An 18,227-nucleotide genomic window follows, 5' to 3' on the forward strand; every position below is an offset into this window, starting at 1 on the left:
CTCATCCCCAGACTCACGGGATTCCAGAATTCTGGGGTGGGGACTGAGAACCTGCATTTACAACCATCTCCCCCAGGTGATGCTGAAGCTGCTGGTCTGGGAATCACACCCTGACAGGTCAAAAGAGAACTCACAAAAGAAAAGAATACATTTCCTATTGAATACCCTCCTCAATGGCACTGTTTTCCTGCTTGTTGAGGACGGAGCCCTGCATTTTTTTTTTTCTTTCTCAAAGATTTTATCAAAGGTCTTTACAGATTAAAATCCAGTCTCCAGATCCAGCTACCAAAGGGACCCTGTTATGCTGTGGGTACATCTCTGTTCCGAGATGGGGGTGGTGGGCAGTATCTCATCTTTGGGTTCCACAATGCTCCCATGATCCGACAGGGGCTTCTTAGGGCCAATCTTACCACTTGGGTCCCAGGGAAGCATGACCTTCACTTTGATGCCCAGCACACCCTGTCTGAACAGCACATGGTGCACAGCAGTGTCAACATAGTTCTTAACAGGGTCCCCCCTGTGAATCATCAGGCCATCCCCAAACTTCATGGATTTAGCCCTCTGTCCTCGGAGTTTCCCAGATACCATGACCTCACCGCCTTTGGCCCCACTGTCCACGCACACCATGGCAGGCCCTCCACACAGCGAGGCCTCCTAGGAGTTTGTAACGCAGAGATTCTGCCTGGGCAACAGCACCCAGACCTCTTGTGGCCACCTTTTTGGCACAAAGTGCTACACTGCCCTCAGGGAAACCAAACCTCTTCTGAACCACAGCAGTCAATTCCCGGATCCGCCGGCCCTTCTCACCAAGAACATTCTGCGTCCTGGTGGCCAAGACAATGATTTCTGTCCTGGCTGGCGTAACTTGGACCTCAACCCCGGAGTAGCCATCTTCAGCCAGCTCCCGAGGGAGGAACTCGTCCAGTTCAGCTTTGAAGATGCCATCAGCGACAAACTTCCCCTTCTTGGAAAGTTGCATCGCCATTTTGCCGCCATGCGCCATAGAAAGGAAAGGCGAGCCCTGCATTTGTATTTTGCTTTGGGCCCCACTAATTCTGCAGCCAGTCTGGAGGATAGTGGAAGAGCAGCCACAGGGGTAAGGAGCCCAGAGGCTGTGTTTACAGGGATGAGTCGGGAATAAAGAAGGTGCCATCCGGGGCCATGGCCAATTCTGGCACTGTGCTAGGACAGACTGATGCAAACGGGCTGCCTCCAACACGGGAGGAGGCTGGAGGCCACCACACTTACCTGCAGCTCTGAGCTCCCCGCCCCAGACCCCCTCTCCACAATAAGCCTCTTTAAGGATAGAGTTCAAAAGCCAGACCCAGCACCTACTAGCTACGTGACCTTGGGCAAGTTGCTGACTTCTCTGTGGCTCAGTTTCCTCATGCACAAAACGCAGATGATTAAAGTATCTACTGCTTCGGTTAGGAATGGGGGTGAAGGAGTGGGTGGGACTGGAAGGGGTTAGCAGAGGGAGACTCAGGATGATGGTACAGTTAAGTGTCTTGACTGCGGTGATGGTTTCGTGCAATAAAATTGCATAGTGCCCCCCTCAACACACACACACACACACACACACACACGAGTCCAGGTATAAGTGGTGGAATCTGAATGGGCTGTGTGGATCGTACCAAGGTCTGTTGCCTGGTTTCAATATTGTCCTGTAATTACGTAGGATGTTTCCCTGGAGGAGGCTGGGGGAGGGTGCACAGGACCTCACTGTACATTTACATTTCTTTTCAACTGCCTGTGAATCTAGAATTATTTCAAAATGAAAAGGTTTTTAAAAATACCTACCCACCCCACAGTGCTGTTGTAACATTGTGCAGCTGTAGCTTAGGGTAATATCTGTGTTAAGTGTTCCATGAAGTTCGACAAGTAGTATAACAGGGTGTCTGCAAGATCAAGAAACAGAAGATGAACTTATTTTTAAAAAGTATGTTGGTAACCTTCCCAAATAGTATATTCAGTCTGCTTTTCTTCAACCACCAGACACCTTTTCCGATAAAATGCCTCTGAATTTAAAGCAATGGCTCCAGTTGTTCATCTTTTAAAAAGTATGACAATACCATACATTCTCCAGATTTTGTAACTTTTTGGACACTCAGTGGTGTGCTTGTCGATGGACATTGTTTCTTAGAAATGTTTCATCTGACAATGCATTAAGATTATTATCTGAAAATCTGCCCAGCATGCTATTCAACAGTTTACTTTCACATTTCCTGACTTTGTAGACACCTGCGTGTGACTCTCCTGCCCCTCATGAGTCTGCCCACCTTCTGTGTGGTTTGCCTCTCGCACATCTGGTCCCAGACATGTTTGCCGACTGACTGAGTGAAAGACCACTCACCAAGGAAAACCTGCTAATTCCTCCAAGTGTAACTGATCATGTTCCTGGGGCAGCAACAGAAATTAGTTCCTCATGTTAATATTTTTCTGCAGGACACAAGCAACGTGAGATTCTTTTTTTTAAGGTTTTATTTATTTATTTGAGAGAGAGAGGCAGGGGGAGGAGAAGAGGGAGAGGGATAAGCAGACTCTGTGCTGAGAACGGAGCCCAGCGCAGGGCTCAATCTCACGACCCTGAGATCATGACCTGAGCCAAAACCAAGCGTCAGATACTCAACCTACTGAGCCACCCAGGCGGCCCACAACATGAGATTCTTAAGGTGATTTGTTGAGTTTCTTTTTAGACAGGGAAGTGAGAAGAGTACCCTACCACGTATTGGCCTAATCTTCCTAACACCCTGGTGAGTGGACGTAATGTCCCTGTCTCACAGAAGTGGAAACTGGCACAGAGGGGCGACTTGTCCAAGGTCACAGAACTAGTAGAAAGTGGAGTCCAGGCTCTATGCCGCCCCAGGGTGTCACCCTTACGCAGGCAGGTGCTAGGTACCAAAGCTCTGAGACATGGAGGGGCACAGACAGAAATTCCTCAGCTAGAGATACCGTATCTGATAGGGAAGAGGCAAACGTTCAGGAGGCATGCTCCGTGCCAGCTCAGAACAAAGATGTTGATAAAATTCTTTACAAGTGATCTCAGCGAGACTAAATCTCCGGATAAATTAAGATCAGGGGAGGAATGTGGCAGGGAATTAGTGGGGAGGGGGTAGTTGGAGGGCCCAGGTCACCTCCAAAAAGCCAAGCCCAGGTACAGAGGCTCCTCCAATGGGGAGCCTTCAGCTTAGGAACTTTCTTAGACAAAAGGCCAATCTTTAGTCTAGATCATTCCTACACCTGGTGTGGTCCATGGACCTGCTGCATCGGCATCACCTGGGAGCTTGTTGGGAATGCAGATTCTCAGGCCCCGCCCGGAACTCCTGAGACAGAATCTGTGTGATAGCAGCGTGTCCTGGTGACCTGTGTGCACATTCAAATGCAGGAAACGCTGCCTTCGAGGCAACCAATGCCCACGGACTGTGAGCGCCTGCAGGCAAGGATCGCGCTTATGTGCTCAGAGCCTGGTGCCTGGCTTCTGAAGGCGCTTGATAAATTAAACCAATGAAGGAGCAATAATTCAGAGCAGGAAGAGAGCTGAGAGCGGTGGTAGAGAGAGGCAAACAAGGACAAGAAATTGGGTCTAGCTCTCAGGCTACAAAGGGAGTGGCCAATCAGGGCCAATTACCCAGGAGCGGACTCTGGCCCACAGGAAGAATGGTGTTTGGCTCATGAAATATTTTTCAAAGCAAAAAGTTTTACTTATGGAAAATACCAATTTCGATAGAGTAAATGTGGGTCGCTTTCTCCATAAGAACGGTGAGCAGCAGCTCAATAACAGGTCCCTCGGAGACAGAGCTTGATGGCTCTCCATTTGGCTAAAATCCCCACCACTCCCTAAGGTACCCCACCTGCTTCCTCCGTTCATCGTCCATGCCTGATCTCTCTATAAAGGTTCGAGTCCGTGAACCCTAGTGTGGCTGATCATAAGCTCAAATCAGAGACGGCTAGAAAATGATAGGTGTACGTTGACTGAATCATTTGACACCTCCAGGCATTCCTCACGTGGGGTTGTGGTTAAGGGCGAGGTGTTCAGTCACGCTGTCTGAGATTCAGTTTTGTCTTGGCCTCTTCCCAGGTCTGGGGGCCTGAGTGAGTCACCTAACCCTCACGCTGCGGGCTCTTCATCTGTAAAATGGCCTCCATAGAAGCAGAGCATAAAGCCCCACGCCTGGCACATGGTTAGCCGGAGCTAATTTGCAAGACATTAGCCCTTGCAGCTGCCAGAGGAGGATGACACACAGGTATACAGACAGGCATTTATTCCCTGCACTGCTAATATTTCCACATGAATGATGGCGATTATTCATTAATGATTACGTTAATATCAGTATGTTCCCTATAAAGGTGTACCTATTCCATAAATGTTTAAAATTCAGTGAGGTTAAATATTTTATACACTTGAACATGTATACATATCAAAACCTGAAATAAAAACATAAGCCTATGAAATAGAAGCATTAAAGATATATTAGCAGATTAACTTAATAAAATAGTCAAACATAGCAGACCAATCCCCATGAAATCAAGAAAATTTTAATAATCACAAACACTTGAAATGAAATACTATTTGATGTTACTCTTGAATCGTGAGCCTATTTTTGTGCACATTTTTTTTTCTAGCTGTCACAAAAAATTTTTCACTCTGCGCTGGTGAGGAGAGTGCTCCAAGCTAAATTTCAAGCTAACTCCAAATATTATCCTTTGAGTTCTTCATCTTCAAATAATCCATTTCTCATTTGATACTTTTGAGATTTTTATTTTTGTCCCCCTTTTTTGTTGTTCTTAGCAGCGACTACATCTTTTAATTGATTAGTAGCTCTGGTTGTATTTCAAAAAAAGAGTTTCGGGATTGCCTTCATCTTCTCGAGTGTTCTCCTGGGTAGGTGGAGATCCTAGTGGGTCGGGTCGATGGATCTCCTGGAGCAATCTCTAGGCTGTTGGGTCTGAATGCCACGGGTTGGGAGGTCTTTGAACCAGAACAAGGGTTTATGGTGTGACAGAGTCACCTTGGGTTTCTGCCTCCCCTCTGGATGATGGAGAAATAGAAAACCACTTTCTAAACAAGTTTACTTTTACTGGATCCAAACTTCTACTGCAGGCTATCCCGTGTGTAAATGATTCCAATTTTTTAAAAAAATATATCACAAAAATGCCCATAGTTCAGCACTTTTTATTTTATTTTATTTTATTTTTTTAAAAAGATTTTATTTATTAACTGAGAGAGAGAGAGAGAGAGAATGAGTGGGAGGGGGGACAGAGGGAGAAGTAGGCTCCCTGTGGAGGAGGGCCAACGTGGGACTCAATCCCAGGATTCTGGGATCATGACCTGAGCCGAAGGCAGATGCTTAACTGACTGACCCTCCCAGGTGCCCAGTTAGCACTTTTTAAAAGCACATTATTCTGGGGGCGCCAGGGTGGCTCAGTTAAGCGTCTGACTCTTGATTTCAGCTCAGGTCATGATATCAGGGTCAAGAGATAGAGCCCCACATGGAGCTCTGTGCTCAGCTCGGAGCCTGCTTGGGATTCTCTCTCTCCTTTTCCCTCTGCCCCTCCCCCACCATGCTCACATGCATGCATGCGCTCGCGCTCTGTCTTTCTCTCTCAGGAAAAAAAGAAAGGAAAAGAAAAGAAAAAGGGAAAAAAAGAAAGAAAAGCACATTATTCTGGAATACCAGAATGTTAAAAACTGGGGTTGCAATCAGTTAAAAGACTGCAGATTTGGAAGTTCTTCTGAAGGTCAGTAACAGTTCTCTGGGTCGCCAGGGCACAGCTCGCCCTGATGCTTTACTAAGTGCGAGGAATCAGAGCTGGGGAGGCCAAGACCTTTATTTGGAAATTGGGTCTTTGCCTATGCGATCAGTTAAGATGAGGTCCTGAGTAGTGGAGGTACTAAGTCCAGTGACTGGTACCCTTACAAGAAGACGGAGATCTGGACTCTCAGACACACGAGGCAGAAGGCCCTTGAGGATGGAGGCCGAGACTGAATTGATGCAGCCATAGGCCAGGGAATGCCAAGGATTTCCGAGTGACCCCAGCAGCTAGTTCAGAGGCCTGGAAGTCCAAAGGCTTCCCTAGAGCCTTCAGAGGGAGCACGGCCCTGCCTACACCCTGATTTCAGCCTTCTTGCCTCCAGAGCTCGGAGAGAACGCATTGCTGTTGTGTTAAGCCACCTGGTCTGTGCTAGTCCATCACAGCATCCCTAGGACCAATACAGTCATGGAGTTGGAAGGGAAGCTGCCAGAGCCTCAGGCCCTTCTCAGCAGGGCCTGCTTTCGCTGACCTTGAATCCAAGCCACACTGTTAGGAGCCAAAACCCGGAAGACCTGGCTCTTTTTCCTCCCTTCCTGCCCAGTGGGTGGCCCACCTTCCCACACCCCCTCTCTGCCCGGCTCTGGCACCCGGGCAGCGTGCTACTCCAGCCACCACATCTCAGTCCCCAGGCCCGCAGCCTCCCCCCGTGACTTCCACGTGCTGTCTGTGATCGAGTGGAAAGAGCAGAGAGCTATAGGAGTCCGAGAGAACCAGAAAAGAATGGGCTTTTCCTAGCTGTGAGCCCTGCCTTGGAAAGTCACCCCGTCTGCCCGAGCATCCTTGGATGATGATAATAATGGCCTGGATGGGCCTTGGTAGGGATGCACATTGCAGGTGCTCCATATGTGTGAGAACCTCCCTCCCTCCCAGGGTCAGAAGAGTTGAGAATCCCAGCATCCTGGAGAGCCAGGCTTCTCCCGATGGGCTTGGGGCAGGACTAGAGTAGGTGGAGATGGGCCAGAACACACCCTCCGTACGCAGCTCCTTCCTCTGGGGGGAAGAGGCCTGGCGAGGGAGGTGGGAGACACCGGTCCTCATCACAGATACACAGGCCCCGGGCTGAGAAGGGGCGTGCAGAGCGGGAGGCTCCGGTCTGGTTGCCTGTGTCTGGCACAGAGTGGTACCCCACAAATACGTGTCAAAGGACAAATGCTGCAGCAGGAAAGAACAGTCCAGCAGATGTGCCAGAGGGCCGGCGGGCCAGCCCACCACACAAGAGCCTGCGTGGAAGGAATGTGCAGTGCAGAGATTTCTTTGTTTTAAGTTGAGAGAAGCTGATCTTCTTTGTTCTGTGAAGGGTCACTCAAGTGGCCCTCTTGGATATGCAAATGCCTGACAAGTGTCCTGGGATCAGTTTGTAATGGGGACCTTTTGTGGCTGTGGGTGGTGAGTTCTGTTTTTTTATTTTTTGAGCGGCTTGGCAAAGATTGTGCCTTTCTCTGGCCTACAGCAGACAGGGGGATTTTGCTGGGAGAGTTGGTGGAGGAGAAATTTGTGGACTGATTTGCACCCAGAGCCCAAGTTTTCTGGAAGGAATGAGATGGTTCCACCCATAAAGTGTTTTCACACTTTTTTGACAACAAGAAATAAACATTACATCCCACCCCAGGGCCCAGGCACACGCTGAAGCAAAGGTTTCACAAAACGGCTTTATTCGCATATGCAGTGTCCAGTGGCATTTTTAATTCTATGTGATTCTATCTCATTTTTAAAAATACTGGTCAAGACCCACTGAGTTGATTTCATGACCCCCTAATAGATTGAGCCCATACTCTGAAAAATGCTTCCTGGTTTTGGAGTTCAGGAGATCTGCTGGGTGGACCAAGGCCAGGCTGCAGGAAGGACTCTGAGGCCATGGAAGGAGAGGCCTTGAGGGTAGTGAGCCCCATCCAGGGCTGAGGAACTAGGGAGGAGAGGAACAGTGGCCCTGGGGGCTCAACAGATACCAGAACTGCCTCTGACCCAGCTATCTGAGACCTACTGGTCCCCTGGAAATTGTGTAATTGTGTGTGTGTGTCTGTGTGTGTGAGATCTGACAGAGGAGGTCTGTAGAAGCTGGTGGATGGTCTCCCCAAGTTGGGGGGCATGTGCCAGAGGTTCTGTGTGTCTCTGGAGAGACTCGGCAGCCCTCTCCCTCCCCATGGGGGCATATCTGTGATGCCCAGCAGCCCATCCCCACACAGCTGTAATCTTGTTGCCCCTACTGCAGCCAGCTTGGGAGGGGACCGCCCCAAGCTCACCATCTTGGGACAGCCCAGCACCCTGTGGGAGTGACCAAGTGAGGGAATCCACAGTCGTACCCCAGAGGCCCTGAATTATCTGGCAGGAAGCGCTCCCGACTGAGCAGGATGCTGAGGCCTGGATGGAACACCCAGGAGGAGTTACAGAAAGTGGCCCTTCAGTGGCCCTCTGGGACATGCAAAACCCTGGGGAATAGAGACTCTACCCATCCCCACATCTATGCTTTAGGTGCATGGCCAATGCTAGCTTCTGCTCAGTAGCCTGATGGGCATGGGATAGGAAGAAGTGGCCTGGACACTTGTCCACCAGAACAGAGAAATGGGAAGCCGAGCTGTCCTGCATTTTCTCCTTCAACAACTAGGTGGCGGCAACAAGCACAAGTACTCCGTCCCCTTCCTAAGGACTCTGCATCCCCATCTCCCTCCTCAGGGGTAGAATTCTCCCACTCCAGCCCCTCCACCTGCCCAGCGCCCCATCCGCTAAGAAAGGGAAGGCTGTTGGGCACTGAATTTGTGTCAAGCTCTTTTCTTAGCACCCCAGTTAATCCTCACAGTCCTTCAGGACCTTCAGCCCCATTCATTGCCCCCATTGAAGGACTGAGGGTCATCCAAGATGTTGCAAATTGGAATTCAATTCAGACAGCCTTGGCATCCATTTCAGTATTGTGGCAAAATACAAGCCTGAGCATCAAATCACCTGACTGCCTTTCATGGCACCTCAGCCGTCCGAACCCCAGGGGTTCAGCCAAACCTGTTTCTTCTTCCTATGGCCATGCAGACTGTTTCCCAGCCTCCCCATCCAGTAAGACAAGTCACATGACTGAGCTTTGGACAATGGAATGTGGGTGGGAGTGCCGATATAGGCTGCTCTCAGCCCCTAAAATCCCGAGGTCTCCCTGCCCCCTATTCCCTCCTCTGACAAACAGATGGAGAGGATCCAGAGGATGACACCAAGGTCCTAGGAGGAACCTGGGTCCCCAAGTGACCACATGGAGCAGAAACCCCTCCCCCTCTTCCCTTCACACTGCTCTACACGAGATGGTGACCGGAGCAAGAGAGAATGTTTATAGGGTTAAGCCACTGACATTTTGCAGTTGTTTGTTACAGTTGCAAGCATTGATTACCTGATTAATGAGCTCGCTTTCTTATCTGCAAGTTGGGGTTATCAGCACTCCTTCTCAGGGTTGTTGTGTCAATGCTATACGTTGTATGTAAATCGCCAAACCTGGGGGCTGGCACAGTGCAAACACTCAAAGGCTCACCCCCTGAGGTCCCTCCCCTGCACTATCAGCAGCCACAACAATAATGGTGACAACAGCAAGAAGGGCGTGTTAAGCCCCAGTTGACAGTGCCATGCCTCTACCTAGGTGGACCAGACAGCAGGTGGGCCAGCTCCGGGTGGAGGGTCTCATCTCCTGCGGCATGTGCGGATGCTAGGAGCCTTCAAGGGTACATAGGTCCTGTCTATGCAAATGCTTTGTCTCCTGGAAGTCTACTCTAACTGTGGAGACACACCATCAGGGAGGATCTGTAAGTGGGATGCTGAGCTAAGGGGATCATACACACTTAAAGTGACAGATGAGAGTCACGCTGCCTGTCTCTTCTCGTTACTAGCTGTGGGACCCCAGGTAAATCACTTAGCCTATCAGTGCCTCAGTTTCCCCATCAGCAAAATGTGGATGTAATACGGTTCTTGTGGAGATTAAGTTAATATATGTAGAATGCTCAGAACAGTGCCTGGCATACAGCAGGTGCTCAATGTGCGTTGCTCTTCCTACCAAAGCAAGTATCCCACTTAGTACCTCCCGGTCAAGCAGCTGAGACCACCTTCAGACCCGAGTGTGTGGAAAGGCCTGATGCCACAGTCTCCCTCGAGGAGGTGCTGCTGCAGCTGTCCAGGCCCCTAGGCAGGGGGCAAAAGCCCTCACGACCAGGGCTGTGGCCTCCCGCTCTTTCCCATGCTGCATTTCTCCCGGGGGCGGGAGAGGAAAGAAAGAAAGGCAGAAAGAGCAGGTGGGGGCAGGGGTGGGGGTGAGACTCCAGGAAAAGACAATGGGCTTTGTAAAATCCCTCTCTGGGCAGTCTGGCCAAGTTCAATGGCTGCAGGCCACATGAACAGCAAGAAAAATGTGGCCCAGGAATTTCTCCCCAACGATTCCCCTTGTCTTTCTCTGTGGGAATTTGGAGCTGCAGACACATTCCTTCCATGAACAACGTCCACGGCAGCTGAAGACCCATTGGCCAGAGCTGGGGAACCCGGCTGGCCAGCACCTCTGGGGCCCCGCCTTCAGTGCCACCCCCACCCCCAGGAGTAGGCATGGCAAATGTGCAGGAGAACGGTCTCTCGTTGGCCGACTTCAGAGCCCACTCTGACCTCTGCCCAGCACTGCACACACCTCTCAAGAGCCAACTGTCTGGACAGTTTGTGCAGCTGCTTTTTCCCAATCTGTCACCCAGAGGTGGAAACTAGCCATCACAGAATTCCTACCTCTTCCAGCCTCTTAGAGATGGGAATTCACTTTTTTCTAAGCCAAGTACTTCCTGGCTTAATACGAAACAATTTCCTAATGCTCTAAAATTCTTTTAAAACAGAGGGCTGCAAACTACATAAACCCACAGGCCAAATATGGCTTACCACCTGCTTTTCCAAATAAAGTTTTATTGAAACACAGCCACACCCATTCATTTATGTACTGTCTATGGCTGCTTTCATGCTATAAGGACAGAGTTGGGTAACTGCTGTGGAGACCATGTGGCCTGCAAAGTTTAAATATGTTTATGATCTACCCCTTAGAAAAAATTTACTGACTCTTGGTTTAAAGTAGAATATATTACATTCACTTATTTACTTATACTCTTATGTTATTCCACAAAGGATTTGAGATGGCTTCTAATGAGAGCACTTAGTATAAAATGAAGGTAACACAATAGAAATAATTAAAAAAAATATAAGGACCAGAGAAAATACAAATAAAAGTAGAAAAGCAGGGGTGCTTGGCTGGCTCAGTAGAACATGCAACTCCTGATCTTGGAGTCATGAGGTTGAACCCCATGTTGAGGATAGAGTTTGCTTAAAAAAAAAAAAAAAGTAGAAAAGCAAAATCAGCACACACAAGCATGGATGTGATGGCCTACCTTAGGGCCTTCATACTTGCCAAAGCCAAACTTTAAATTTTCTCTGAGCTTCCTGGCAGCCAAAGGAAAAAAGACAAATAGGAGTTAAGTCTCATTAAAGGAAAGGAAAAAGCAGACCAGACCTTATGGAATCCACAGCCTTTTCTAGCACAAAGCAGTGTAGGCCTGCTTCAAACAGACTCTACCTTCCCCAGAGTCACATCCTTCATTAAAAAAAAAGAAAGAAAGAAAGAGAAAGAAAGAAAGAAAGAAAGAGAGAGAGAGAAAGAAAGAAAGAAAGAAAGAAAGAAAGAGAAAGAAAGAAAGAAAGAAAGAAAGAAAGAAAGAAAGAAAGAAAGAAAGAAAGAAAGAAAGAAAGAAAAAGAAAGAAAGAAAGAAAGAAAGAAACCAGAACAATGAGTCTGTAAAGTGAATAGTAACGGTGATGCTGCTGATGACAGATAATATGGGAAGAGGGGTGCTAGTGAACACATTTAATCAGATAGTGAAATCCAAACCTGTTGGCTTCCATGCACTGTGGTAGAAGTGCACAGAACATATTTTGAGATACGGGGTGAGCAGCCTCCCTTCTGTTTATCATTTCTGCAGGTCTGTTTCAGGGCAAAAACCGAAGCTGACTGGAGGTAGCCCTGACTTGTCACTAACTTACCTTTCAGTGCCTGGCACAAAGCAGGCCCTCAAAAAATGCTTGATGTGGGGTGGATCTGGCTCGCAGATTTCCCATGAAAAGTGAGGAAGTTGTACTAAACCATAAAGTCTTTCAGTTCTAGAACATCTGTGCGTCTTGGTGGTGTACACATGGCGTGGATTTTGGCCAAAATCCTACCACAGATCAGAACTTGATGGGAGGAGAGGATGGCGGGGGAGGCAGCCCAGATGGAGACCCTCACCTCCCAGAGGCAAGAGGCAGGGGTCTGGTCATTAGGAAGGTGACCTATGGTGGTCAGACTGCCCAGATTGCAGGGCGGCCTCTCCCACCCACCAGCTGTGTGACCCGGAGAGCTCACACGGCCTGAGCAGGTATCCATAGCCTCTCCTGTGAAAGGCTCCACACCAGACTGCTGTGGACAGGAAAGGAGATGCTAGGGACAGTATGAGAGAGGTTTGTGACACGCAGTCTACAAAGTGCCTTTGTCTTCAAGACGCCCCTTCTACAGGTGCCAAGGCTGCCAGGAAGTGGCCCTGACGCTGAAAAGCTAACAGAGCAATGAGCTTCCCATGGCTTTCCTGCCAGGCGTGGTCCAGCCCTTCACAGGGGCTGTCTTTTCTATCCCATGTCTCACCTACAGATACGCCTTAGACCCATGGGGCACTGGATTCAACACCAAGTGTTGTCCCTTTCCCCTCCAGAATATCTCCCAGAGTCATTAACAGCTCAGGCTCCAAAGCAAGATAGGCCGGGTTCCAGTCTGAGCTGACATTAATTAGCTGTGGGACCCAGTGCAAATTACTTTACCTCTCTGTGCCTCGGGGTCCTCCACCTTAAAGTGGAATAAATGATGATACCCAACACATAGGACTGCTCTGAACTCGAAAGGAACGTCGAGCTCTTGGCCCAGCACACCGGCCCAGCCCGACAGTGCCGGCGATGAGTACTATATACTACTCCCCAGGGTCCAGTTGTGTTACTGCATCACAAACCACCCCGGAGGTTAGTGACTTACAACATCCGATTTGCTCACTACTCTACGGTGTGGGCAGGGCTCGGCGGGCCCAGCTCGTCTTTGCTCTACGTATATTGGCTGGAGGATCCATTTCCAGGGTGGCCTCACTCACAGGGCTGGAAGAAGAGGTTGCTGGCCTTGGCCTTGGTTCTCCCTGTGGTCTCTCTGTGCTGCTAGGTTGGGTTTCCTGGAGCGTGGCAGGCTCAGGACAGTCCCCCCACTCACAGGGGGAAGACAGTTCACCCCCAGAACTGGCCCAGAGTCACTGCTGTCACCTGTGGGTTAACGCAGGTCATAGGGCAGCCCATATTTGAGGGGACGGGCGCACGCAGGTGGGAGGACGGGGAGATGTGGGTCACCAGGGCCACCCTGCTGATACACATCCCACCTGGTCTCCTCCTCTTCCCTCCTGCTGCATCCCCCACTGCTGTGCTCAGGTGGCTGCCTTTTGCTTCTTAGCTTCTCCCTGCTCCCGGTCACCCCTTTCCGGTACCTACTTCAGTCCCATGCCAGGCTGATGAGTCAGAATCACAGGCTGCCTCATTTTCCCCTACCCTAGATGCCCCGCTGCACTTTCCCACCCCGGAAACTAGCTCCTCAACACTATCACAGCACCGCCTGTTGGAGGACCATTCTTATGCCATCCTCTGAGGAGCTGGTGTCCTCCTCATGTCTCAACGCTCATCTCAAAAAACCTCTGCTCTGACTCCCCCTCAGCACTGGGTCACAGCCCCCCACCCAGAGTTCTCAGGGTGTCCTCTTGGCCTCTACAGAGCTCAGGCCTCGGGTGTTCTCACGTTTAATTGTGTCCAGTCATTGCTTGGTACATAGATGAGTGAATGAATGAATGAATGAATGATCCATCATAGCCCCCAAAGCTACACCTGTGACTAAGATACCATGACCCCATTCCTACCATTCCCCTGAGCTGCCCAAGGCTGTGCTCACACCTTGAGATGGTACCATGAGAGTGCCTTGGTATGTCAGGAAGGAGCAACCTCCCTTACAGAGAGGTAGAAGGACCAGCTCCTGAGTCTCCTGAGCAAATCCCTGAATGGTCTAGGGCATTTCTGGAACCAGGAGCTCAGGCTGCACAAAGTCAGGATCCTAGCAGCAGCATCCTTCCTAGAAACAACTCCATATCCTCACTTTGAAATGGAATGAAGCATCGAAGGCAGAGCCCTGAGTGGATGGGGCTAGCCCCAGCCCCAGAGTTTTTGTCCTCCAAATCTGGTATCCAACCTTCCTCCCAGAGTCCACTGTGCTCACTGGAAACCCACCCCCCAGATTCTGGCTCTGCTTCCCAGTAGTGTGCAGGATGTTGGCCTTTCAGCTCAGTAAGAGATCTCAGAGCCCCCTATTACCCTAACTACCCTCCTGGAGTGGGGTGGCTTGAGCTCATCTGGAGCCTTGCACCACTGAGCATTCCTGATCTTTTGGCTCCATTCAAGATGGTTTGGGGTCATGATCAATTCAGGGAACAGAGCTACGTTCAAGGAGTTTGGTTTTTCAGGCAAATTCCATGCTCAGTATGTGCTTTTCCAGTTGCAGCCCATACCTCTATCCCTAAATGAGGAAATGCCATCTACCCATCCACCCATCTATCCATCCACCCATCTGCCCACCCACCTACCCACCCACCCATCCATCCATCTATCCATCCATCTATCCGTCCATCCATCTATCCATCCATCCATCCATCCATCCAACCAACCATACATCTTGGCTCTACCACTTACCACTTCATTGGTCTTGGGCAAGCTTCTTCACCTCCCTGAACTTTTGTTTCTTCCTCCGTAGGTTGAATCTAATGTCATCTACCTCATAGGATTGTCCTATGGTAAACTGTGATATTAGCACTTGTGAATTGCCTGGCACCTGGTAGGAAGCACAGAGTGAATGTTATTTTTTTCTTCCCTTTTAAGGAATAGACACATAACTAGAAAACTATAAAAAGACAATGAATAATCAGTAATTAAATTGTGTGAAAACAAAGGCAATAATACTAGAAGTTCTTGCCTTGCTTTCTGTCTCCTAAACTGCCCTGGGAGTTGATATTAAAAGTCACTTTGAAAAGTAGAGTATCCAAAATATATTTGAACGGTTCAATGGGGATGCTGACCCTCTATAATAGGCTCATTTGAAATGATCCTGCTTTGCTACTTCCTCTTAGAAAGATAAACAAGCAGCCCACAATGGCTGCTGTGATGTTTTCTTTTAAATCTTGCTTTCCAAATGTAGGACTTGGCCGTTGGACAATCACCCGGGGGCTCGCTCCCCGCACATGCTCTCCCTGAATGCAGGGAGCTCTAGCTTGGAATTCCTGGGGCCTCATTAAGCCCGCTGTGACTAAGTGATCTTGCCTGGTGCTAAAACTGTTTAAAATGACTTGGCAGCAACCATAAGTCAGGTCTCTCCGTTTTTTCTCAGTTCCTCCCTCTCTGTAACCCCCGCCTACATGTCATGAAGTGAAAACATCTTTCTTTCCGGATCTACTGCAGGACAACCCTTCTCTCTCCCTGAAAAAGCCTCATCCTGGTCTTTCTGGAGATTAAGGAGAGGGAGGCAGAAATCTGCCCCTTTGTTAATCTCTCCTTTGAATAAGACTTAACTCCTGGGAAAACCTCTTCTCAGCTCCAAGTCCTTCTTTCCTCGGGTCCCCCCCCCCAACCCCCAGTAACTGTTCTACTCCAGCCACAGGCAGCCTGGACTAGTGGCTGCTCTCCTCCTGGACCACCTCTGTTTTCCCAAGAGGTAGGGCGGAAGGGAGAAAATCCCCAGCAAGCCAAAGCCATCAGAGGCTCATCATAGCCCTTTAGGCGCAGAACAGATCCCAGGACCTGATGGGCTGAGAAAGAACCTGATATTTAATTACACATTATGTAAATACACCTTTCTTTTAAGAAATGAGACCACTATCAACATGCTAAAGTCTCTTGACACCATCTTTCAATCTGTTCTTGTCACTCACCCTCTCCGCAGAGATTTTTCTAGGCCCCAGCGTGGAGAGCTGTGCCCCACACCGAGTGACCCGTCTGGTACTATTTTGTAGGTGTGTGTATTTATGTAGGTGCTGCGAATCCATAGATCTCAAACAGTTAGCTCCAGCTCCCTACTTTGATACAGTATTTCGTTTCATGAAAATGCCCGTGTATTTGATAATCCTTTACGAATGAAATTTTGATTTCATTTTTTTGCAATTACAAACAAGGCTGTGATGAATGGCTCTGTACAGGTTTACTTGGGCACATGGGCAAGCATTTCTGTGGGGTGTGTGCTGAGAAATGGAACTGCCGGGCCCAGGATGTTAGCATTTCTAGTTAAAAGAAGCAGCTCACATGTTACCGTCCAAAGTCATTGCACCAAAAGTACCTGTTGGCCCAAACCTCACCAACACTTGACAATGATCGGTCACAAAAGATACTTAGTGACCCGCTAGCTGTGTTCTTTATATATGTATAGTAAATATCTATAGATCTATGACTAGATCTATTATATCAACTCATTTATTCCTCAGAAAGATTCATTGGAGCACTTCTATTATTCTCTGTCTTATAGACAGGAAAAGAGCGCAAAATGTTTAAATAACTTGGTACCATCAAACCTTTAATTTGCGCTAAATGACATCTGAAACGGTGTCATTTCCCTCACTTTTCAGGTGGAGAAACAGTCTCAAGGAAAGTGACTTAGGAAGGTCACCTAGTCCATAGGTGAGGCAGCCAGGTTTGGGGGTAGCTTGGGCAAACACTTTTACTGCTACTGCAGTTGTAGAGTTCAGGTGAGCGGGCAAAATGAGACCCCCCCATTCCCCCAGTGACCCAGGAGGTGACTGCTTAGAGGACGCAGGGGGAGGGAGGCGCCGCCCCCGCACAGCACACAGCAAGGCACCCTTCTTTCCCGCCCGCGCCGCCCAGAGGTCAGGCGGGTGTCGCCCCCCACCCCTCGGTTGGCTCCCGGCGCGCGGAGGAGGGAGCCGGAGACCGCTCGGGCTCGCACCGCGCCCCCTGGCGGCCCCTCGCGGGCGCGCAGGCCGGCGCCCCGGGAAAGTAACGGGCCGCGGGGAGGGCGCCCGCGAGGGCAGGGAGCCGGCGTGCGGAGATAAAAGCGGGCTGGCCGCGCGGCCGGCGCAATCTGCGCGTTCTCCTATTGATTAGCAGGGTCTGCCCGGAGGCCGGGATGCCCGCGGCGCGGGGCCGGAACGGAGCGTGAGAGGCAGGCAGCCGCCGACCCGGCGGCCCCGCGCGCAGCCCCGCGCCCGGTTGGACACAGCCCGCGGGCCGGACCTTGGCCGCCCAGACCCGGGAGCGGGGCCGGCAGCAGGCGGCGCGGCGGGCAGCGGAGCCGAGCGGCGAGCGCAGGCGGCTGCCATGGGGCTGTGCTGCTGCAAGGACTGGAGGGGACACCTGCCGGCGCCCAAAGGTAACTCTCGGGCGCGCACGTGCGCCGCGGGCTGGGGACCTTAGCGCTCGGGAGCGGGACGCGCGCCGCCGGCTTCCTCCAGCTCCTGCCGGGGGCCGCCAGACCCGCCTCGGGGAACTTGTCCGCCACTTCTCCAGGGCCGCCCAACACCTGCCTCAGCCCTGGAGAGGGTTCAGGTGTGGCTGCAACTCCCCGAGAGTCTCCGAACTTCGGAGCGTGCGTCTAGGTGCTCCTCTGGCCGCGCGGAGCCCGGCTGGGGGCTGGGGTCGGGGCCGCTGGGCGCGCGGGGGGGAGCCGAGCCGAGCGGGGCGCGCCCGCCCTCTAGGTCAGCCAAGTCCACGGCTGGGGCGGAGCAGCCCCCGGGACCCGGCCCCGCCCCCAGGTCCTCTGCAGACCGAGCCCGGCCAGCGGCCCGCACCGCCTCTGCGGCTTAACCGCCGGGAGCGGGAGCTCCATTCTCCTTGCCCGCCTCTGTCACAAACTTGGACCCAGGGACCCTGACTCAGAGTCTTTCAAAAGTCGCGGCAGAACGTGCGAGGGGAGCTGCTTGTGGAATGCAGCAGACGTGGAGAGGGCTCCAAGCGGGGAAAAGGGCTGAGGAGCCGGTGGCGGCGGCAGTCTGAGGTCCGGCCTCCTTCGGGCAGTGGCCTTTCTGGCTTTTAACCCTTGACTGACTGAACCTGAACCGATCCCTGTTGATTGTCAGAAACTTAGTAGTGCGTCGCTTTACTGCAGCGCTTCCCAAACTCACCTGACCCTAAAACTCACCTAACACCCCCCTCCTCCCTGCTCATGAAACATGCAGATCCCCGGGCCCCACCCTGACCTGCTGGGTAGGCCCTGCGGAAGGGCCTGCGAAGCTGTGTTTAAGGACTTCCCCAAGTGACGGCAATGACCAGTGAGTTGGGTAGCCTTGTATGTAAACCATAAGGTCAGTGTAGGCTTTCCCAGAATG

General features: G+C 50.8%; 1 protein-coding gene and 1 pseudogene across 3 annotated transcripts in view; one reads left to right on the forward strand and one right to left on the reverse strand.

The window, feature by feature from the left end:
• The window catches only part of ARHGAP22 (Rho GTPase activating protein 22), a 90,331-nt gene that overhangs the window by 7,675 nt on the left and 64,429 nt on the right, over nucleotides 1-18,227 (forward strand). Inside the window, exon 1 of one of the 3 annotated variants that reach the window (XM_081823933.1) lies at nucleotides 17,161-17,272. The exons of the other annotated variants lie outside the window; for them this stretch is intronic. Within the exon in view, the coding sequence (XP_081680059.1) occupies nucleotides 17,221-17,272 (52 nt within the window). The 5' untranslated portion in view covers nucleotides 17,161-17,220. Of the gene's footprint in view, nucleotides 1-17,160; nucleotides 17,273-18,227 lie in introns of those variants that run through there. 3 annotated transcript variants of the gene reach the window in all.
• LOC102741392 (small ribosomal subunit protein uS3 pseudogene) lies at nucleotides 258-1,047 on the reverse strand (annotated as a pseudogene).

The sequence above is a fragment of the Leptonychotes weddellii genome, chromosome 6, assembly GCF_054177405.1.
Source record: "Leptonychotes weddellii isolate Sample4059 chromosome 6, ASM5417740v2, whole genome shotgun sequence".
In the NCBI taxonomy this organism is placed as follows: domain Eukaryota; kingdom Metazoa; phylum Chordata; class Mammalia; order Carnivora; family Phocidae; genus Leptonychotes; species Leptonychotes weddellii.